The sequence below is a fragment of the Corythoichthys intestinalis genome, chromosome 21 (assembly GCF_030265065.1).
Source record: "Corythoichthys intestinalis isolate RoL2023-P3 chromosome 21, ASM3026506v1, whole genome shotgun sequence".
Classification (NCBI taxonomy): Eukaryota; Metazoa; Chordata; class Actinopteri; order Syngnathiformes; family Syngnathidae; genus Corythoichthys; species Corythoichthys intestinalis.
Window position 1 is genome coordinate 36,838,728 of NC_080415.1, and position 19,725 is coordinate 36,858,452.

At 38.3% G+C, this 19,725-nt stretch overlaps 1 protein-coding gene and 1 long non-coding RNA gene across 4 annotated transcripts in view; both read left to right on the forward strand.

Moving 5' to 3' along the window:
- Window positions 1-4,543: 4,543 nt before the first annotated feature.
- wfikkn2b (WAP, follistatin/kazal, immunoglobulin, kunitz and netrin domain containing 2b) lies at window positions 4,544-8,455 on the forward strand. The gene is made up of 2 exons (XM_057826641.1): window positions 4,544-4,723; window positions 6,890-8,455. Exons 1-2 carry the CDS (start codon window positions 4,544-4,546, stop codon window positions 8,432-8,434), a joined length of 1,725 nt encoding a protein of 574 aa, XP_057682624.1. The 3' UTR covers window positions 8,435-8,455.
- Window positions 8,456-10,859: 2,404 nt separating this feature from the next.
- LOC130909787 (uncharacterized) overlaps window positions 10,860-19,725 on the forward strand; it is a 63,059-nt gene continuing 54,193 nt past the window's right edge. The window contains exons 1-2 of one of the 3 annotated variants that reach the window (XR_009061801.1): window positions 10,860-11,074; window positions 13,391-13,548. This is a non-coding gene — a long non-coding RNA (uncharacterized LOC130909787). The remainder of the gene's footprint in view (window positions 11,075-13,390; window positions 13,549-19,725) is intronic. The other 2 variants (XR_009061799.1, XR_009061800.1) reach the window with 2 other exon arrangements.

The window sequence follows — 19,725 nt, forward strand, 5'->3', positions numbered from 1 at the left end:
GACGACTGCCAATGTTTTATAGTAGGCTAAAGTAAGTTGCCTTTTCCCCCCTATTCACCTCAGTGTAGCAGTGCTAACGTTACAATGTTTAATATAGATGTGTTCTCTTAATTTGTATGTCTGAACTTTAATTCTACAGCGTGTTGATAAGAGAAAGGAACTGGAGTCTCATATGCCATCAGCACGCACGCACGCACCCAGCGAGAAAAGCCAGCCGTGAAAATTACCGCCCTCATTTTTATTTGCCGTGCAATAAATGGACTCTTTGCATATCGCGACAGGCTTAGCAACTTCAATAAAACATGTCGTTTGTTAGTTAGATGGACTTACAAATTGGGTGACGGCGCTAGGTGTTTATTCACGGCCGACGTGCAGCCAAGCTTGGCATTGAAGAGACAGGACAAGAGTGTACCTTCCTTTGTTTCTTTGAAATAAGTCAATGTTTTGGACACTCTAGTGCGCTTTTTTGGCTTTGTGCCACTTTCCCCGCTTGCATACAGAGCGTCCGACATTCTGAACTTTCCACGCATACATTTTTTCTAACCCTTCATTAACCGTGGACGGGATGTTGTGCTCGTCGACGGATTTACGTCATCGATGACGTCGATTATGTCGACTAGTCGGGACAGCTCTAGTTATGTCACTGTCTGGACTCGGCATGTGTCGGTATGATATTCTGTCGGTATGATAACCTTAAGCCAAAATATCACGGTATTGCAATTACAGTACTAAAATGTGTTGCTTTGAGATGTCTGGGTTTTAAAAAAAAAAACTTTTTTTTTTACATTGAACAGGATTTTTATTTTTCCAAACATATTAGTAAACTGGAACATAAGTATAACGTTAAGTTAAATAAATAAAAAATATTATATACATTATATACAAATATACAGTTTATGAAACGATATACTGTATCACATTGGTAGTCATTGGCTGTAAAATGGAGCAAAGCTAATCTGTTTTATGAAATCCAACTCTGCAAGAACAAACAAAATACTCCCCTCGCACAAATGGTAGACTCAGCGGGAGTTCGATATTATTGGATGGAAAGACCATCTTCATAGCTTTGCTGTCCTCGACTGAACTGCCGAGGACTAATAGGGAATGAGGAGCGTGAATTATAAAAATACGTTCCTCCGTTAAGTAAGCACTTTCAAGTCATTTGTTTTTTTGTTTCACCTCGCCTGGAATCTCATTAGAAAATGTGGGTGACATTTGTTACTTCCAGACATGAAGTTGAGCTGGAACAAGTATAAAGATGATTAATTTAATTAATCAGTTAAAGTCCCACTACTAATATATATGGCGTAAAAGCATTTAAGCTCGCGAAATTTTCTTTTTCAAATATTTACCGTTTTAAACTTTTTTTTTTAATTATTATTTTTTTTTTTTTCTTTGTTTGGATCGATTATTTATCATCTAAAATATCGAGGAAAATACGACAGTAACAAAAAAAAAAAAAAAAATACAATTAAGCGATAGTTACTAGGTAGATATCCGTGACCTATTTACAGACACTATTTTTTTCATTGTGACGTAATTTGTTTCAAAAGTTTGAAATATGAGTGAATGATTTCATAAATCGTTTTTTTCCTAAACTAAATATTAGACATCAATGAATAATTCCAAGCTAAAAATGATAGCCGTTATGAATAATAAATGTATTAACTTCTTTTTATGGCTGGGTTGAAACAAAAGCAGTTGCGTGGTGTCTGTAAATTGGGGTCTCTGGGGTAAAACAGACAAATTAAAAATATTTCGGGGGCTTCATGCGCCATGGAACTGCTATGGCAGCATATAAACTTATTGTTCTATCAAACACAACAGTTCTTTTGGCTGAAAATACAGCAATTTCTTTTAAAGAGGGGTGCAAGAGCAACAATTAATCGATTAACTCGAGTATTCGATTAGAAAAAAAAGATTCGAATTAAATTTTTCTGATTCGAGTATTCGTTTGATTATTGTGGCATTGTAATGGTTTATTTCGGAAGTGTTTGCATTCAGTTTTATTGATTTGAGTGGATACACTGCCCTCTAGTCTGCCTCATTTTACATGGGTGAATCCAGCTGCTCCATGTTAAGACCAAACATAAGCTAAGTTTTTGTTTGAGCTAATGTGTTTTTTTAATGCATTCACAATTTAGCTTTTTTTTTTTTTTTTTTTGTTTTTTTGTTTTTTTGTGTGCGAATATGTGTCTGAACCATTAAGAGCATTGTTTAAAAAAAAAAAAAAAAAAAAAAAAGCTTTTTATAGCATTTAAACTAGCGGAATTTTGCTAGCCAATTGTTCTTTTGTTAAACATAGAATTTTGCTATGTAAGTTAGCCAATTGTTCTTTTGTTAAACATAGATCCTTATTTTTTATACTGTTTGAGGCTCAGCTCAGGTATTTTAATTTTTCATGTTCCTTATCCGATTACTCGATTAATCGACAAACTAGTTCGTCGATTAATCGACTACAAAAATAATCGATAGCTGCAGCCCTAAGATATATATATATTAATCGATTAACTCGAGTAATTCGATTTGAAAAAAGCATCAAATCAAATTTTGCAGATTTGAGGATTTGTTTAATTTCACGTTGTAATGGTTTGTTTTGAAAGTGTTGCATTTACAGTAGTTTGATTAATTTGGCTGGATACACTGCCCTGTAGTAGCAACAGTGAAGATGACATAACTCGTCTAAAATGGCTGAATCCAGCTGCTCCCTGTTTAGACCAACATAAGGTATGTTTTTGTTGGAGCTAATATGTTTGTTTATGCATTCGGTATTTAGTTCAGAAGTATATTTAGCAGTTTTTTGTGGGAATGTGTATTTAAATGATTTGTTAAAAAGAAAAAAAAAAACATTTTATAACATTTAAGCTAACAGATTTTGCTATGCAAGTTAGCCAGTTGTTCTTTTGTTGTACTTATATCCTCATTTCTATATATTTTTTTATATCGCTTGGGGCAGAGCTCAGGTATTTTAATATAGTTTTAAATCTGTTTATTGCTCTTGTGAAATAAAAGTGCAATTAGTGCTGCAACGATTAATCGATTAACTCGAGTATTCGATTAGGAAAAAAAGATTCGAATTAAATTTTGCTGATTCGAGTATTCGTTTAATTAAAGTGGTGTTGTAATGGTAAATGGTGTTATACTTATAGGTTTGTTTTTGAAAGTGTTTGCATTTAGTTTCATTAATTTGGGTGGATACACTGCCCTCTAGTCTGCTTCATTTTACAAGGCCAAATCCAGCTGCTCCCTGTTAAGACCAACATAAGCTAGGTTTTTGTTTGAGCTAATGTTTTTTAATACATTCGTAATTCAGTTTAAAGGTATATTTAGCCAATTTTTGTGGGAATATGTGTCTGAGCCATTTGTTAAGAGCATTGTAAAAAAAAAAAAAAAAAAAAAGTTAGTATCTTATAGCATTTAAGCTAGTGGAAGTTTGCATTGTAAGTTGGCCAATTGTTCTTTTGTTGTACGTATGTAGATCCTTATTTATTCATTTTTACTGTTTGAGGCCCAGCTCAGGTATTTTAATTTTTTCATGTTTATCCGATTACTCGATTAGTCGAACTAACTAGTTCATTGATTAATCAACTACTAAAATAATCGATAGCTGCAGCCCTAGTGTGTTTTCAAGCGTAATGAAATTTTTAGGTAAGAAATAAGATTTTTTTTTATAAGATCTAGAAGTTTTTGAGTGAAAACAGTAAAAAAGTTTGTTTTTTGTTTTTTTCTAGTCACTTCTGAGATGCAATTGGCTGTTTTCAACAATGTACATCGAAAATAAAGACATTGATCGACTGAAAATGGTTCAATAATAAATGAAATGTCTTGTTTTCTTATGTATATTTATAATTGCTCCTTAGCTAACAAAAAAATGTTTTATCCGATTACTCGATTATTCGATAGAATTTTCAGTCGAATACTCGATTACTAAAATATTCGATAGTTGCAGCCCTAAGCGTAATTTTGCATAGTTTGAAGAAACACTTATTGAGAAATTTGATTTTGTATTGGCATTTAATTCTCTTTTGAAAGTGTAATCTTAGCAAGCCAAAATAAATATTATTGCTAGCATCAACACTTGTTTATCTGTTTAACAAGTCCTAATTTTTTTCTGCAACACATTAAAAATGTTAGTTATCCGATTACTCAATTATTCGAACAAACTAACTGATAGATTAATCTTTTCTTGTTTTTTTCCTTTCAGATTGTGGAGTTTAAATTCTTCCTTGCTGGTTCATCCCTGCTTCTTTACGCAGTTTAATTGGCATCGGTGGAGTATTCAAAGGGTTAATGGTGTGTGGTTGTGTGTGTGTGTGGGATCTTTAAACAGGCAGGTACTCTGCCAGTTCCAACCCAAAGCCTCGCACTCACTTAAAAATGTTCTTCCGACTTCTTGTGAACAACTTTCTGTACTCCTTGACGATGGTCGCGCCTCTTTATGATAACGCGAGTGCTTGAATCATCTTGATGATGTGCTGCCACGGGTCTTTTTAAGCCTCGCCCCGCTTTAAAACTTCCAACTTGTGCCTCGGAGAGAGCTGAGATGTGGTGGATGCTGTTTCCACGTTGGATCTGGTTTGTGGCCGGTGTGTGGATTGAGCTCCAATTGGGGGTTTCGCCTCAAATCACCTACTCGCACGCGGGAATGTGCCCCAACGATATGAACCCAAACTTGTGGGTGGACGCCATGAGTACTTGTACGCGAGAGTGTGGATCTGATCAGGTAAGCAAGTTATTTCTAATCATAGTACTGGATTTATTCACAAAAAAAAGTTCAGCTATTTAAACTTAGTTGACTTAGAATGTATGTTTGAATAGAATTATTGTATTGCATTTAGTTAAATAAATGCCACTTTTATTATGAAAACATTATTTGCCCTGATTGTATAAAAGGAGCAACATTCCGACACCCTTTACGGGGCATTTACTGGTATTAGGAAATTCCATATTTGATATATTGGCAAATGTGGAAATACTAACATAAAGGAAAAGAGAGAACCTAGTGCTAATGACATTCATGTGACAGATGGTTGCTTAAACTTAAGAATGCAAATTGCAAATTTCGTAGCGATTTGTTACCAGAAATAATGTTAGGTAACACTTAATTAGACAGTGGCGTCATAAGACTGTCGTAAGACCGTCATAATGATGACGTGCCACTGTCATGAGCATTAATGAATGCTTATGACAGATGTCATTAAGTGTCATCCAGCAAATGTTGTTACTTTTGGTGTCATTGCCATGACAACTTGACACATGGATGATGTCACTTTTAATGCAAGATGACATTGTTTCTGTCATGACAACTTGACATGGAAAATATGACACTTTTGATGATATCTTTGACATGACAACTTGACAAAAGCCATGATATATCAGACCGTGATATCATGCCAGACAGTCATGACACTGTCGTAATGTTATCTTAATGAAAGGTTCAAATGTTTCCACTTGATTTGAACTCGAGGAAAACAGTCATGACACTGTCATAAACTGATGTGACAGTGAAAAGACATTTAGTACCATCTTATTGAAAGGTTAAAATGAGGTTTAAACATAGGCAGAGTTTGACTTTTTTGGCAGGGCAGGCAAAACGTGTTGATGACCCTGAATTCCAGTGTTAGCAATAAAATTACCTTACAAGATATACAGTGCCCTCCATAATTATTGGCACCCCTGGTTAAGATGTTTTTTAGCTTCTAATAATTTTTTTTTTCATTCAAATAATATGGGACCTTAATGGAAAAAAAGAGAAAAATCCAACATTCAATACAAGTGCATTTATTCAGTGGGGGAAAATTCCACATGAAGAAAAAAATATTTGACCTCAAATAATGTGTGTCACAATTATTAGCACCCCTGGTGTTAATACTCTGTACAACCCCCTTTTGCCAACAAAACAAGGTCTGGGGACTGAAGATGGCCATGGGAGGAGCTTGATTTTGTGTCTGGTGAACCATTTCTGTGTAGATTTGGCCATATGTTTGGGGTCATTGTCTTGCTGAAAGACCCAGTGACGACCCATCTTCAGCTTTCGGGCAGAGGGCAACAGATTTTGATTTAAAATGTCCTTGTATTTCAAAGCGTTCATGATGCCATGCACCCTAACAAGGTTCCCAGGGCCTTTGGAAGCGAAACAGCCCCACAGCATCACTGACCTACCCCCATACTTCACAGTGGGTATGAGGTGCTTTTCAGCATGTGCATCTTTCGTGGCACGCCAGACCCACTTAGAATGTTTGTTGCCATAAAGCTCAATCTTGGTCTCATCTGACCAAGCTGTTTCGCTTCCAAAGGTCTTGGTTCTTTGTTAAAAGGGCAAAAAAAAAAAAAAAAAAACCAGGAAGTTAGCATTTATTTTACGTAAGTATGTCGAAGAATGATGCTAGTCTCTTAGACAATGTGGCAGCAGCCTTACGGCAAAGAGCTTTTTACATTGAAAATTTTTGTGAAAAAACGAAAAATATAATAATTACCTTGAATCCTTGAACAAATCACTCCCGAGACAATCCTTCCTGTTTGTATGCGGTACAGCTTTCATACTTTTTCAACCTAAATCCGGCGTTGGCTCGCTGCATGTGTCGCTGCGACCAACTGCGAATAACTGAAGCGAATTGTGGGATGGACCCCTACTTGAAGGCGTGACGCAGTGAAGGTCGAATCTGACCTGTCAATATCATTATGAAGTCTATGATGGACATTAGACTACGAATGAGTTAGCGTTGGCATTGTATCAAATATGGATTTGGTGTTATTTTGATGAAAATCAAGGAATCTATTAAAATCCCTTACTCGAGCTAAAATAAGTGCTCGTTTCTACCAAACAGAAAATCTCAAATTTAAGAGCACACTAACACACGTCGTTTACTTCCTGATTTCTGTCTTCCAGGAATGTGAATCCTTCGAAAAGTGTTGCCAGAACGTGTGCGGGAATCGTAGTTGCGTGGCGGCCCGATACATGGTCGGGCAGAATGGGCCCATGAGTATGCCCAAGCAAGCTACCTGCGCCAGCTTCATGTGTACCCAACAAGGGGCAGAGTGCGACATCTGGGACGGCCAGCCGGTGTGTAAATGTCGGGACCGCTGCGAGAGAGAGCCCCACTTCACGTGTGCTTCCGACGGCATGACTTACTACAACAAATGCTACATGGATGCTGAAGCGTGCTCCAAAGGCATCAGCCTCTCTGTTGTCACGTGCCGCTTCCAACTCACTTGGCTGAGCACCAGCCCCGCCTCGCCCTTGGTGACCACTCTCCACCCGACGACCACGCCGTCGCAGGTGACCGCCCCGCCTCCTGTCGATCCTCAGGCACCTCTGGTCGTGAGCGCCCCGCCTCACCAGACTGTAAATGTCGGCGACACAGCCAGCTTCCTGTGTGATGTAACTGGACATCCTCCACCTGAAATCACATGGGAGAAACAGCTCTCTGAGAGCGTTAAGAAAGTGGTCATGGGGCGCAACCACGTGCAGGGGAACATGGTGGTCACCAACGTTGGCCAGCTAGTCATATTCAATGCCAAAATGCACGACTCGGGTGTCTACACCTGTACAGCTCTGAATCCGTCCGGCGTGGTACAAGCCCACCACCCGCTCATGGTGCTACCCACAGAGCCACCAAAGAGTGTAGAAGCTTTGAACTTCACCCGGTGCACTTCTGAAGACTGCCTGAAGCCCCCTAACACCCCTGTGGTATGCGGGAGTGACCTTCAGAAAGTGAAATGGTTGTTCGACTCCAAAAGCAACAATTGCATCTCTTTTACACACTGCCAAACCAGCGGCCAACAGCTAAGGAAGTTCTTTGAGACCTATGACAAGTGCATGGAATGCTGCGGTCCTGAGCTAGCAAGCCCATGCGAACTCCCAAGCCTTCAGGGCCCTTGTAGGGCCTACGAACCACGTTGGGCCTACAGCAGCAGCCTGCGGCAATGCCAGTCATTCATCTACGGAGGCTGCGGGGGCAATGACAACAACTTCGAATCCAAAGAAGCGTGCGAGGAGGTGTGTCCCTACCCGAAATACCTCAACTGCAAAACCTGTAAGCCAAGAGGCAAGATCGTGACCAGCTTCTGTCGTAGCGACTTTGTCATCCTGGGACGCATGACCGAGCTAGTAGAGGAGAAAGACTCAGGCCACGCTCTGGTCACTGTGGAGGAGATCCTCAAGGATGAGAAGATGGGCCTCCGTTTTTTTGGGACGGAGCCTCTGGAGGTGAACTTCATCAACATGGATTGGAGCTGCCCGTGCCCCAACATCACAGGGGCTGCCTCCGAGGACCAGGTTATTATAATGGGCAACGTCAGCGAAGGCATGGCCGTGCTGCAGCCGCACAGCTACGTGGGCGCTTCCAGTCCTCGTCGCATACGAAAACTTAGAGAGGTCATCTCCAAAAACACGTGCGATATTCTCAAAGCCATCACCAATAGTCCTCAATAGGTTGAATCCAGGGAGGCTACATTAGAGATCGACTGAAATGAGTTTTTCAGGACCGATTCGGATTATTAGTACCGATATTTTCAGACTATAAAATGCTACTTTTTTCCCCTCATTTTGAATCCTGTGGCTTATAATCCAGTACAGCGTATTTGTTGATTTATTTGGGTTAATAGGTAACATCATAAGACTCGCTATTCTCTTGGGGGAGACAGTCAACCTCTGCTGCCACCTACTGTCAACACTGTTATCATCCCGCATGCCTCCTAGTATGCATTGCAGCGCTACAGATGTAAATAAATCAAAATTCATGTTCTGTGCTAATTATTTCTTCAGTTACTGTACTAGTTGTTTCATTAATTGCTACTTACTTACCTGGAACACTTCATTTAACAGTGGCACCATAAGACTGTCATAAGACCATCATAATTATGACATGACATTATCATGGGTAAATAATGAATGCTTATGACAAATGTCATTAGGTGTCATCCGGCAAATTATGTCACTTAACTCCATTTACGTCCAGCTCGGATCTTTTAATCCATTCAAAAGGGAGATCATTTGCCGGATGACACAAAGGCTACGTTCATAATACAGGTCTTAATGCACGAATCCGATTTTTTGTCATATCCGTTTTTTGGGCGTGCCCGTTCAGACTGCCTTTGTCCATTGAGACAGTTCAAGTATTACGCATGCGCACTAATTCGCAGTCCGACACGCGCTGAGCAAGAAGACCCGCATGCGCAGAAGCATCAAAACAAATGACATACGTCATCCGTCATTCCAGGGATATCATATTTTGCTTTTCAAAAGGAGGACACAAATAGCAGACATAAATAATCCCCGTTTAGGCTTATATTCAAAGTTTATATGGATCGATAGCATGCACGCACTGTCCGTGCACGTCACACACACATACGGGCTGTTTGCCCCGACTCTCGGCCGTGTAGGCCATGTTGAAATATTGCTCACTTGGACCAGAGAGAAAACTGAGCATTCTCAGGCTTATACTCAACCCATTTTTATTTTTTATGACTGTTGTCAAGCCCAGCCCTTCCCCAAAAGCCGTGTTCACTGCAAGCTAGGCACTAATAACGCACAGCTGCATCGCTATGGTAGTGTCTCTCTCGCTATTTAATGACGTAATTGCTGCATGAAATCCGATTTGGGAGAGTGGACAGTACAGACCGCCGCGACAGTCTGGAAAAATGTGGCCCAGATCGGATTTGAACCACATACAAAAGTGACCCAGATCGGATTTGAAATGGTCCAGTTCTTTGCGACTTGTCACGTTCAGACCGTCAAGTTAATGCCTCACTCGAGTCGGAAAAACACGAAAAAATCGGATTCGTGCATTAAGACCTGTAGTATGAACGTAGCCAAAGTGACATCTGTTATTAGCATTCATTAATGCTCATTGCAGTGTCATGTTATAATCATGATGGTCTTACGAGTCTTGTGGCGCCACTGTCAAATAAAGTGTTATCAAATTCCATAACTAGCAATTAATGAAACAACTAGAACAGTAACTGAAGAAATAATTGGCACAGAACATGAATTTTAATGTGTTATTTACATCATTAGCGCTCCAATGCATTGTTGGATGACAACAGGGTTGACAGATGAATGAGACAAATGAAGCGTCTTGAAGCAATGAAGCTTCGCAGACAGTTGGTTCAAAGCTTCATGGTGTTTTTTTTTTTTTTGGTCTTATGACTGTCATATGATGCTGTCAAATAAAGTGTTACCGGTTAATATCTTTTGGTACAAATATATACAGTGAGCACAGCTGAGGTTTATAGTCCAGTGGGGCTTATCTATGAACAAATGTCATTTTTGTACCTCTACCCACAAAATTAATTGGTTCTGGAAGTAGTTTCATAACTTGGAAAGTTCGCGTTTTCCATGTAAATTCCCTGAACGGTTCAAAGTTCCACAAAATTCAGACATAAAACTTCTAGAATGCATAAAAATGCATCAAAACATGTAACAAATACAATTAGATTTTGCACAATAACATTAAATAAGAGTTGTGCATAATGTAAAAAACATATATATAAAATGTTACCGGTTTATATCTTTTGGTGTAAATATCCCATAATATAGTGAGACAGCTGCGGCTTATAGTCCAGTGCGGCTTATCTATGAACAAATGCCGTTTTCGTTTAGTCAGGTGAGCCTTATAGTGCGAAAATTACGGTAAATAGTGGGGCTGAAAACCGATTTTTGGAGCCAATATTCATTTGCAGGAAAAGTTTTAAAAAAATAATGAATAGTGCAAACTTTTAACTTCATTGAAATGCCCATGTTTATTGAATCACACAAATAATAAATAATAGCTCCAGAAGTGTCGAAATATTTTAGAAAAAGATGAATAAAAGGTTACATAAATACTAGTACTCCCCGGTTTACGAACAAGGAACTTCTTACGCTGGCGACGTTACCCAAATTTCCACGTAGATCAGAAATTAACCCATTAAAAATTCAAAATAACAATCTAAAAAGTAGGATGGATACACTGCCCTCTTGTGGCAGCGTTGGGTGTCGTTCAATGTTGCTACCATACAGGAGAACTCACATGTCAGGATGTCTCACATGAAATAAAGGATAGCTGCGCTCTGGTTTGACCCACGTAAGACTGTAAGTTGCTTCAGCAATATATGTTTGTGTATGCATTTGTAATTAAGTTTATAGCTACAGTTTGTGGAGTTAACGTGAAAGCGATTTGCTATGAGAATTGAAAATACGTTAGCATTCGTAGCATTTAAGCTAGCGGATTTTTGTGAAGCTAATTAGGCTAATTTAATCTACTAAATTTACATATTGATCAGACTAGATGGATGTCTGACCACCAATCGGTTTATGTCGAGTGTCTAATTGTTAAAATGCATGTCGTTTTGAGCAGACGTGTACATATGTGTGTTTCAGCTTTACAAATTGTCAAAAGTGAATGATGTCGAAAGTTTCAAAAAGCACAATTGCTTTGTTTGCTGTCTGTCAAGCTGAACAACTTCACGTTTAGTAAGCACATAACAATTAATGTTAATAAAGGAAAAAATAAGATACTATGAGGTACAATTAGGTACTGTTTGTGTGACAAAAAAAAAAAAAAGAAAGACTGGAGACAAAATGGCGGACGAGATGTCGAAATTGCGTAAGTGGAGTACCTCGTAACCCAGGGGCTACCTGTTCCTCTACAGAAAAAAAGCGTTCCCAAAAAAACTGTCCTACTGTGCTGCCTTCATAATGCAATTTATTTATCAACAGGAATGTAGTAAAAAATGTTTTTCTCAATTAAATGCTTCATTGAGTGAATCCAGTCAGATCCACTCACTGCTGAGAACATCTGCGCGCACACACACTATGAGTTGCCACGGCACACTGGTGTTTAACAAGCTAAACGATGATTGACACATTCGGCATCATTGAAGGTAGCGCTGCCAAGCTTTTCTGGCAAGATCAAAGCTTCAACGCCTGTCAAGCATCGTTAACTTCGTTAACGAAAAGCAGCAAGGGGGAGAGTGAGGCTGTACAAGCATGAAGCATAATTTTTATTTTTTAATTAAAAAAACGATTCTTTTCATCCAATTCCGACCCGACCCAAACCCTGCTAAGATGCAAGCTGACATGCTCCACGTACAATATGAAAACGTCACGCATTGCGAACATATGACAGTATGTCGTATTTACGGTTCGTTGTCGTCTCGTCAGACGAAAACTGACATTTGTCTCGTTATGGTGAAGTCTCCCAAGCCATGTTTTGAGATTTCAGCATTGTGTGTTTGACTTTCACCTTTCACTAGTGTGCGAGAGAGCGTTTGACCTGTACTGATGAGCAAAAATAATTTCAGTATTGTGTGAGAGCGTTATGCTACTGTGTACAAGAGTATCCTGAATTATGTCGTTCTATAAAAAAACTAAGTCATCAGATGACAAAACCTAAACAATAGATGGCAGTATTTACACCCATGAATGGCTCTACAGATTTGTGTTAATTAGTGAAAAGTAATAAATTGTAATATATTTCATGTGCCAGATGTCATTCATTTCTCTGATTTGAAATAAATACTATTTATCTGCGTTTTTATTTATTTTCATTCAAACTCATCATTTGTTTTTGTATGCCACATTGTTGCTGATATAAATATGTAAATGTCACTTTTTGTTGGTTTTACATGAAAATACATTTGGGAATTACAAAAAATACTGTAAATAGGCCTTTTGTGTTCTTGCATAATTATGTGAAATTGAGTGATTCTGCAATTAAGTGTGATAAATGAAAAATAAACCAATTAAAAAAAAGAGATTTGACCAGGCATCTGTGTGGGCAGCTATGGCCACCACTGACTGACAGTACGACCCCGGAAGGACCCTTAGCTTGAAGACGAGCTGCTACAAGGAGTTTCAGGCTTGCATGTTTTGTAAATAAACAAGGTTTTTTTTTTTTTTATCTTGCATGGAAGAATATGCAATGTCACTGTCACCTTTTAAGGTGTTTACTGAGTGATCCTTACACTCTAAATGTAACTTGTAGCATTAAACAAAAGTCGACAACCAACAAAAGTCAATCAAATACACACTTCACCAGGGACAAATACATCACCAAACCATTGTCCCATCAAAATCTTTGTTAATGACCAAGTGAAAATTTTTCATGTTCAAGGTCTGGGAAAGCATCGCTAGTAAAATAAATAAATAAATGCAAACACAGCCTTACTTTGAATCATGGTCATTTCATGCTGATTTTATTCAACGACTGCTTATACAAAACATTTTGTTCTCTGCAACAAAGGCCTTTTTTTGTTTGTTAAATGCATCTTTCCATTCAATTATAAAAAGTGGCATTCCTAGTCCAATCTAGTTGAGTGAAAAACCCAAGCCTTTAAACCTGCTGTGCAAAAGCCATGTATTTATTTCATAGCGTGCCAATATTCTTGATTTTTTTTTTTCATTTAGAAGGTCTTGGTGGGCTTTCGACCAGGGTGTTCTCCTTCCCGCACGAGATTCTGTTTCTCCCATCCAGAGCAGCCAGGGAGGCAACAGATCCGCTCTGGTTTACTGGCAAAACCACCAGGGAGCTCAGAAGCGTACTTCCCCATCTGTTGCAGGTCTAGGTGAGGAAAGGTTTCATCACACTACAATCGCATCACAATGAAATATGAGCTTGTATAACAACTGAAAGTTGTAGTAAATTGTATTTCTTTAGCTAAACAAGCTAAACGTACAGCTAGAGTGAGCAGATGTTAGTCCCACTTTTTTCTCCGTGGCTCACAAATGGCGTACCGCAAGCGACGCGTCACTTTTGCTGATTAATATTCATGGCGTCAGCTAATGTTGCTAAGGGGGACATGCTCCCGTTTGTCCCCAATAGGAAATGAATGGAAATAGTGTACGAAAGAGATGTTTACAGAGCTAAACCTACCGATTCTGTCCTAAAATGATGTCCCTGGTGCCAAATTCACTGGTAAAGATGTGGAAGAACATACAGATGTTCAGTTAAAGAGATGGCTTGAGTGTCGAGGGCTGAAAAAGACGAGCAGATCTGATCCAGAGTTAGCTTTTTTTATCGACACCTTTTTCAAGTTCCATAGCAGCAGTATTTGATCAGCGTGTCCTTTTTTGAAAGATTACTGGAGACAAAAAAGCAGAATTGTATGCGAGAGCGTGTCTATAATGACCCACTTCCGCTTTATGATGGCGACGTCAAGGTCTAAAAATAGCATTCGTGCGGCTATTGGCTAACGTGCTTAGCAAAAGTACGCGAGTTTAAATGATCTATAATGCTAATGTTTACAACAATTGGCTAACTTGCGTAACAAAAGTCCGCTAGCTTAAATGCTATACAATGCTAATATTTACAACAATTTGCTAACTTAGGGTGACCAAACGTCCTCTTTTGCCCGGACATGTCCACCTTTCATGTCGTGTCCTCGTCATCGGGCCGGGTTTTTTTAAATTCATGAAAATGTCCGGTTTTTATGATTTTTCACGGGACCAATTTGAAGTGAATATCGCCGGCCGCTGGGGGGCAGCGCTTGTCTGCGTTGTTGTGGCTCTTACCAGTAGGGGCGGAAGAAGGAGTACAGTTTACCCCTTGTATTATGGGGCATTACCGCCATCTACTAGGTTGACGCTTTGGCAAGAGAAGAGGCAGTTACAGGCTACAATAAGGAGTAGTTTTAAGAGACGTTTATAGTGCTCCGTACACCTTTCTGTAAGTTTATCTTCTGTTACATATTATACAATATATGGGTACAAAGAGATGCATATGTCTTATTAGTCTTGTATTAATTGTTCTGCGTTCGTGTATTTGGTTTAATGTTAGTATTATATTTTAAGTAGGAGCGCCTGCCCAGTTGTTAAGAGTTTTTTACGATAAATACGTATAAAATGGCAACTGTTGACTTTGGAGCTTTGTACTGGCGTGATCTGTAAAATCCCGTTTGATGTCAAATCGTAGCGCTACCAATGATTGTAAACTTAGATAGCAAAGTTTGATTTTGCCTCGTCTCCCGGTACTCGTTAATAGGGTCGCTATCAGTGAGCTAAGCCGTGCTAGGCATTATGGGAAACGTAGTTTTGAACTGCTGTGTTTGGAAACATGCTGGTTGAATAGTTTCTTGGTTTATTTTGTTATTGTTCGCATGTAATTTAGAACATTGAATGAGAATAAAAATTGAGTGGGAATAAAAATTTCTCAACGACAATTGTCGTGATAGTAATTTATAAAAAAATTTATTTGGCACAAGCCTACTGTGTGTCTGTATTACCTGTACTATATTTCCACGGGTCTGCTTGATATATATATATATATATTTTTTGCGTTTTTTGTTTTTGTTTTGTTTTTTTGTAAGAATAAAGTCTGTTAAGTAAAAATAGCATATAATATATACTATATGGCATTTTTTTTTAATAAAACAAATTTTCTGTCCAGACTGAGGAGGCACACTTTAAATATATTAAAGGGATATAGGCATCTTTGAGTGAACTGCGAGTAAAATTCAAGTATCTTGAGTGTCCTCTTTTTTGGAAATCAAAATATGGTCACCCTATGCTAACTTGCTTAGTAAAAGTCCGCTAGCTTAAATGCTATACAATGCTAATGTTTACAACAATTGGCTAACTTGCATAGCAAACGTCCACTAGCTTAAATGCTATATAATGTTAATGTTTACAACATTTGGCTAACTTTCATAGCAAAAGTCCGCTAGGTTAAATGCTATATAATGCTCATGTTTACAACAACTGGCTAACTTGTATAGCAAAAGTCCACTAACTTAAATGCTGTATAATGCTAATGTTTACAACATTTACATAACTTGCATAGCAAAAGTCCGCTAGGTTAAATGCAATACAATGCTAATGTTTACAAGAATTGGCTAACTTGCGTAGCAAAAGTCCGCTAGCTTAAATGCTATATCATGCTAACGCTTACCAGATAGTTTTTCTGATGCGTACCAGATTGCTTAATTTTACATTATTTCTGTCAATGTTAATTTAGGGGCTCCATATAAATGGGACCCTATCGGGTCCATTTTGTAGTAAATGATGGGCTGCGAGTCACGTCATTACTCGAAATTAATATCTGAAAAACGATAGCAGCAAAAACAAAACTTTTTACAGCACAAATGAAGCATAAACGACGTGACTCGCATATATCGTATTTATTGGCAACAGCAGTCAAACAGCTTGACACGAGCCAATTCTCCTTCAACTCAGTTCTCGTCAATCATTTTAATTGGTCATGAAAAGGTGGTGGATTTTCTTTTAGCAGAATCTACCGTGAAGCGTGAAAAGTACTTTGTAGCCCAAAACCAAGAATTTAGGAAACACTAGAACAGGAACTGTTTGAACAACAGACAAGAATTTGTTGGAAACCCTCTGGTATTCTTTCTTACTGGAATGGTCATTTAGTGGTTACTACACCTATTAAAGCTGTCGTTGTTATTGTTCTTTTTAGCCATAAAACTGCCAAGTCTGGTATCTATAAAATGTTTCTTCAATCAAATGTCTACTCATTAAAAACACATGTGAAACTTACCTCCAGCTTTCATAATTTTAAATTAGCCTAAACTTGTTAGGTTTTGGTTTGTGTCTGCAGAAGGTTTGCACTAGTGCTGCAAAAAATTAATCGATTAGCTCGAGTGATTGGATTAGAAAAAAAGCTTAGAATCGAATTTTGCTGCTTCAAGGATTCGTTTAATTAGAGTGTCGTTGTAATGGTTTGTTTTTAAAGTGTTTGCATTTAGTTTTATTGATTTGGGTGGGTACACTACGGCAACAGTGAATGTGACAGAACTCATCTAACATGGCTGGATCCAGCTGCTCCTTGTTAAGACCAATATAAGGTTGTAAATTTTTGTTTGCGTGAATATGATCGTTTATGCATTCGTAATTTAGTTTCGAGGTACGTTTAGTGTTTTTTTTTTTTTTTTTTTTTTTTTTTTTTTTGTGGGAATATGTGTTTGGACGATTTGTTAGGAGCATTGTAAAAAAAAAAAAAAATCTTGCCATTTTATAGCATTTAAGCTACCTTTGCTATGCAAGTTAGCCAATTGTTTTTTTGTTGTACTTCAATCCTCATTATTATCATTTTGAGCTCACGTATTTTAATTTATTATTAAATGCATTTATTGCTCTTCTGAAATGAAAGTGCAATTCTGCAAAGTTTGTAAAGGGAATTTTATTTTGTATTTGAATTTAATGGTCTTTTGAAAGTGCAATCTTAGCAAGCCATGTTGTTTTTGTCTCCTAAAATTAATTCTGCAACGCATTAAATGTTCCTAATTCGATGACTTGATTATTCAATCTAACTAATTGATAGATTAATCGACGATTTACAGTGGTATAAACAAGTATCTGAATCTTTTGGAATTTCTCACATTTCTGCATAAAATCACCATCAAATGTGATCTGATCTTTGTCAAAATCACACAGATGAATAAAACTGTCTGCTTTAACTAAAACCACCCAAACATTGATAGATTTTCATATTTTAATGAGGATAGCATGCAAACAATAACAGAAGGAGGGGAAATAAGTAGGTGGACCCTCTGCCTAAGGAGACTTAAAGAGCAATTTTTACCAAACATTTTAGGTCAGGTGTGTGTCCAATAACCGATGAGTGGTTTAAAGCTGCCCTGCCCACTATAAAACACACACCTGGTAAGAAATGTCTTGATGAGAAGCATTGTCTGATGTGCATCATTGCTCGATCAAAAGAGCTGTCTAAAGAACTGCGATCAAGGATTGTTGATTTGTATAAAGCTGGGAAAGGATACAAAACCATCTTTAAAAGTATGGATGTTCATCACTCAACAGTCAGAGAAGTTGTCTACAAATGGAGAGAATTTGGCACTGTTGCTTCTCTCCCAAGGAGTGGCCGTCCACCAAAGATGACGCCAAGAGTTCAGCGCAGAATTATCAGAGAGGTAAAAAAGAACCCTAGAGTGTCTGCTAGACCTACAGAAATCACTGGCACAGTCTAATATCTCTGTGCACACATCAACTACAATATATGTAAAACTGCAGTATGGCTAAGAATGGTGTTGCTGTCTAAAAAAATATATTGTTGCTCGTTTAATGTTCGAATAAAGGCACTTGGACACTCCAAAGAGGTTTTGGCAAAATATTTTTTGGACTGATAAAACCAAAGTTGAATTATTTGAGAGTAACGCACCACATCATGTGTGGAGGAAAAATGGAACAGAACTTCAACACCTCATCCCCACCGTGAAGCATGGTAGAGGGAGCATGATGATTTGGGGCTGTTTTGCTACCTCAGGGCCTGGACAATATGCAATCATTAATGGAAACACAAATTCAAAAGTTTATCAGGATGCTTTGCAGGAAAATTTGAAGCAGTCTGTCAGACAGTTGAAGCTAAAAAGAGGATGGATGCTGCAACAAGACAATGATCCAAAACACAGAAGTAAATCAACTTCAGAATGGTTTCACAAGAACAAAATACACGTTCTGGAGTGGCCAAGTCATGTACAGACTTGAACCCCATTGAGTTGCTGTGGCATGAGGCACAGTGATTTATGCCAGGCATCCCAGGAATCTGACTGATTTACAGCAGTTTTGTAGAGAAGAATGGGCCAAGATGAGTCCTGATTGATGTGCCAGACTGATCTGCAGCTACAGAAAGCGTCTGGTTTAAGTTATTGCTGCTGAGGGGGGGGGGCACAAAATATCAAATGTGATGGTTCACTTACTTATTCTTTCCCCCTTCTGTCATTTATTGCATACTATCCTCATTAAAATATGAAAACCTATAGATGTCTGGGTGGTTTTAGTTAAAGCGGACACTGTTTTTTCTTCTGTGTGATTTTGACAAAGATCAGATCACCTTTGATGCTAATTTTATACAGAATTGTGAGAAATTCCAAAAGGTTCAGAAGATACTTTTACATACCACTGTAAATAATCCATAGCTGTAGCCTTAGTTCGCACCTTTATTTATTTATTTATTTATTTATTTTCTTCTCGTAATAAAGGTTCCTTCCTCTCAGACGTTTGCTGATTTTTAAAAGGGTCAACGCGTTCATGGGCTCAGTTCACCTGAGGCGCGCTGAGCAAGTGTATTCCACAAATCAGCTCTAAGCAACGTAGACCTATGTTTGCAAGAATAGCACCTGGGGAAGAGATCAACCAGCCGGGTGGTTCCAGACCATTTTGATTCATGACATACATCTGTTATGGCCATATCGCCGGGAACGTCTATTCGAAAATATACAGTAGCCACTCAAACGCTTTGACTGGAGATGAATTGAGCCCACGGCAATGTATCATCTGGGGACAGCGCGGCTTCAAGGTTTGTAGTTGGTGGGTGGTAACTCAAGGATGAAATTTTACACTAGCACTCTTATGGATAAGAGGATAGAACAAAATCTAACTTCAAACAAAAAGCACAGGGGATAATATGAAGTCACATTTTAAGTGCTTCTATTTGTTTCTGTGTGAAATAGAAATAGTCATAATCATTTAAACTAGGGGTGCACGATACCCATTTTTTGAAACCGATATCGATAACTTCCTGCTCCTCATAGCCGATATCGATAATCGATAATAAATATATATTTTTTTAAATGTATAACCTGAGTTTTTGAACACCTGGGGGTTTAAAAAAAAAAAAAAAAACAACTAGTGGATGATTCAACATAGATTTGCCTTTGATCTCACCAGATTTTTCATAATGACATGAACAGAACAGTGCGTTTCACTTCTCCACTGCCCAACAGCTAGCTAAAAATGAATGCACTTCCATAAACCACAAGGCTTGGTCTTTT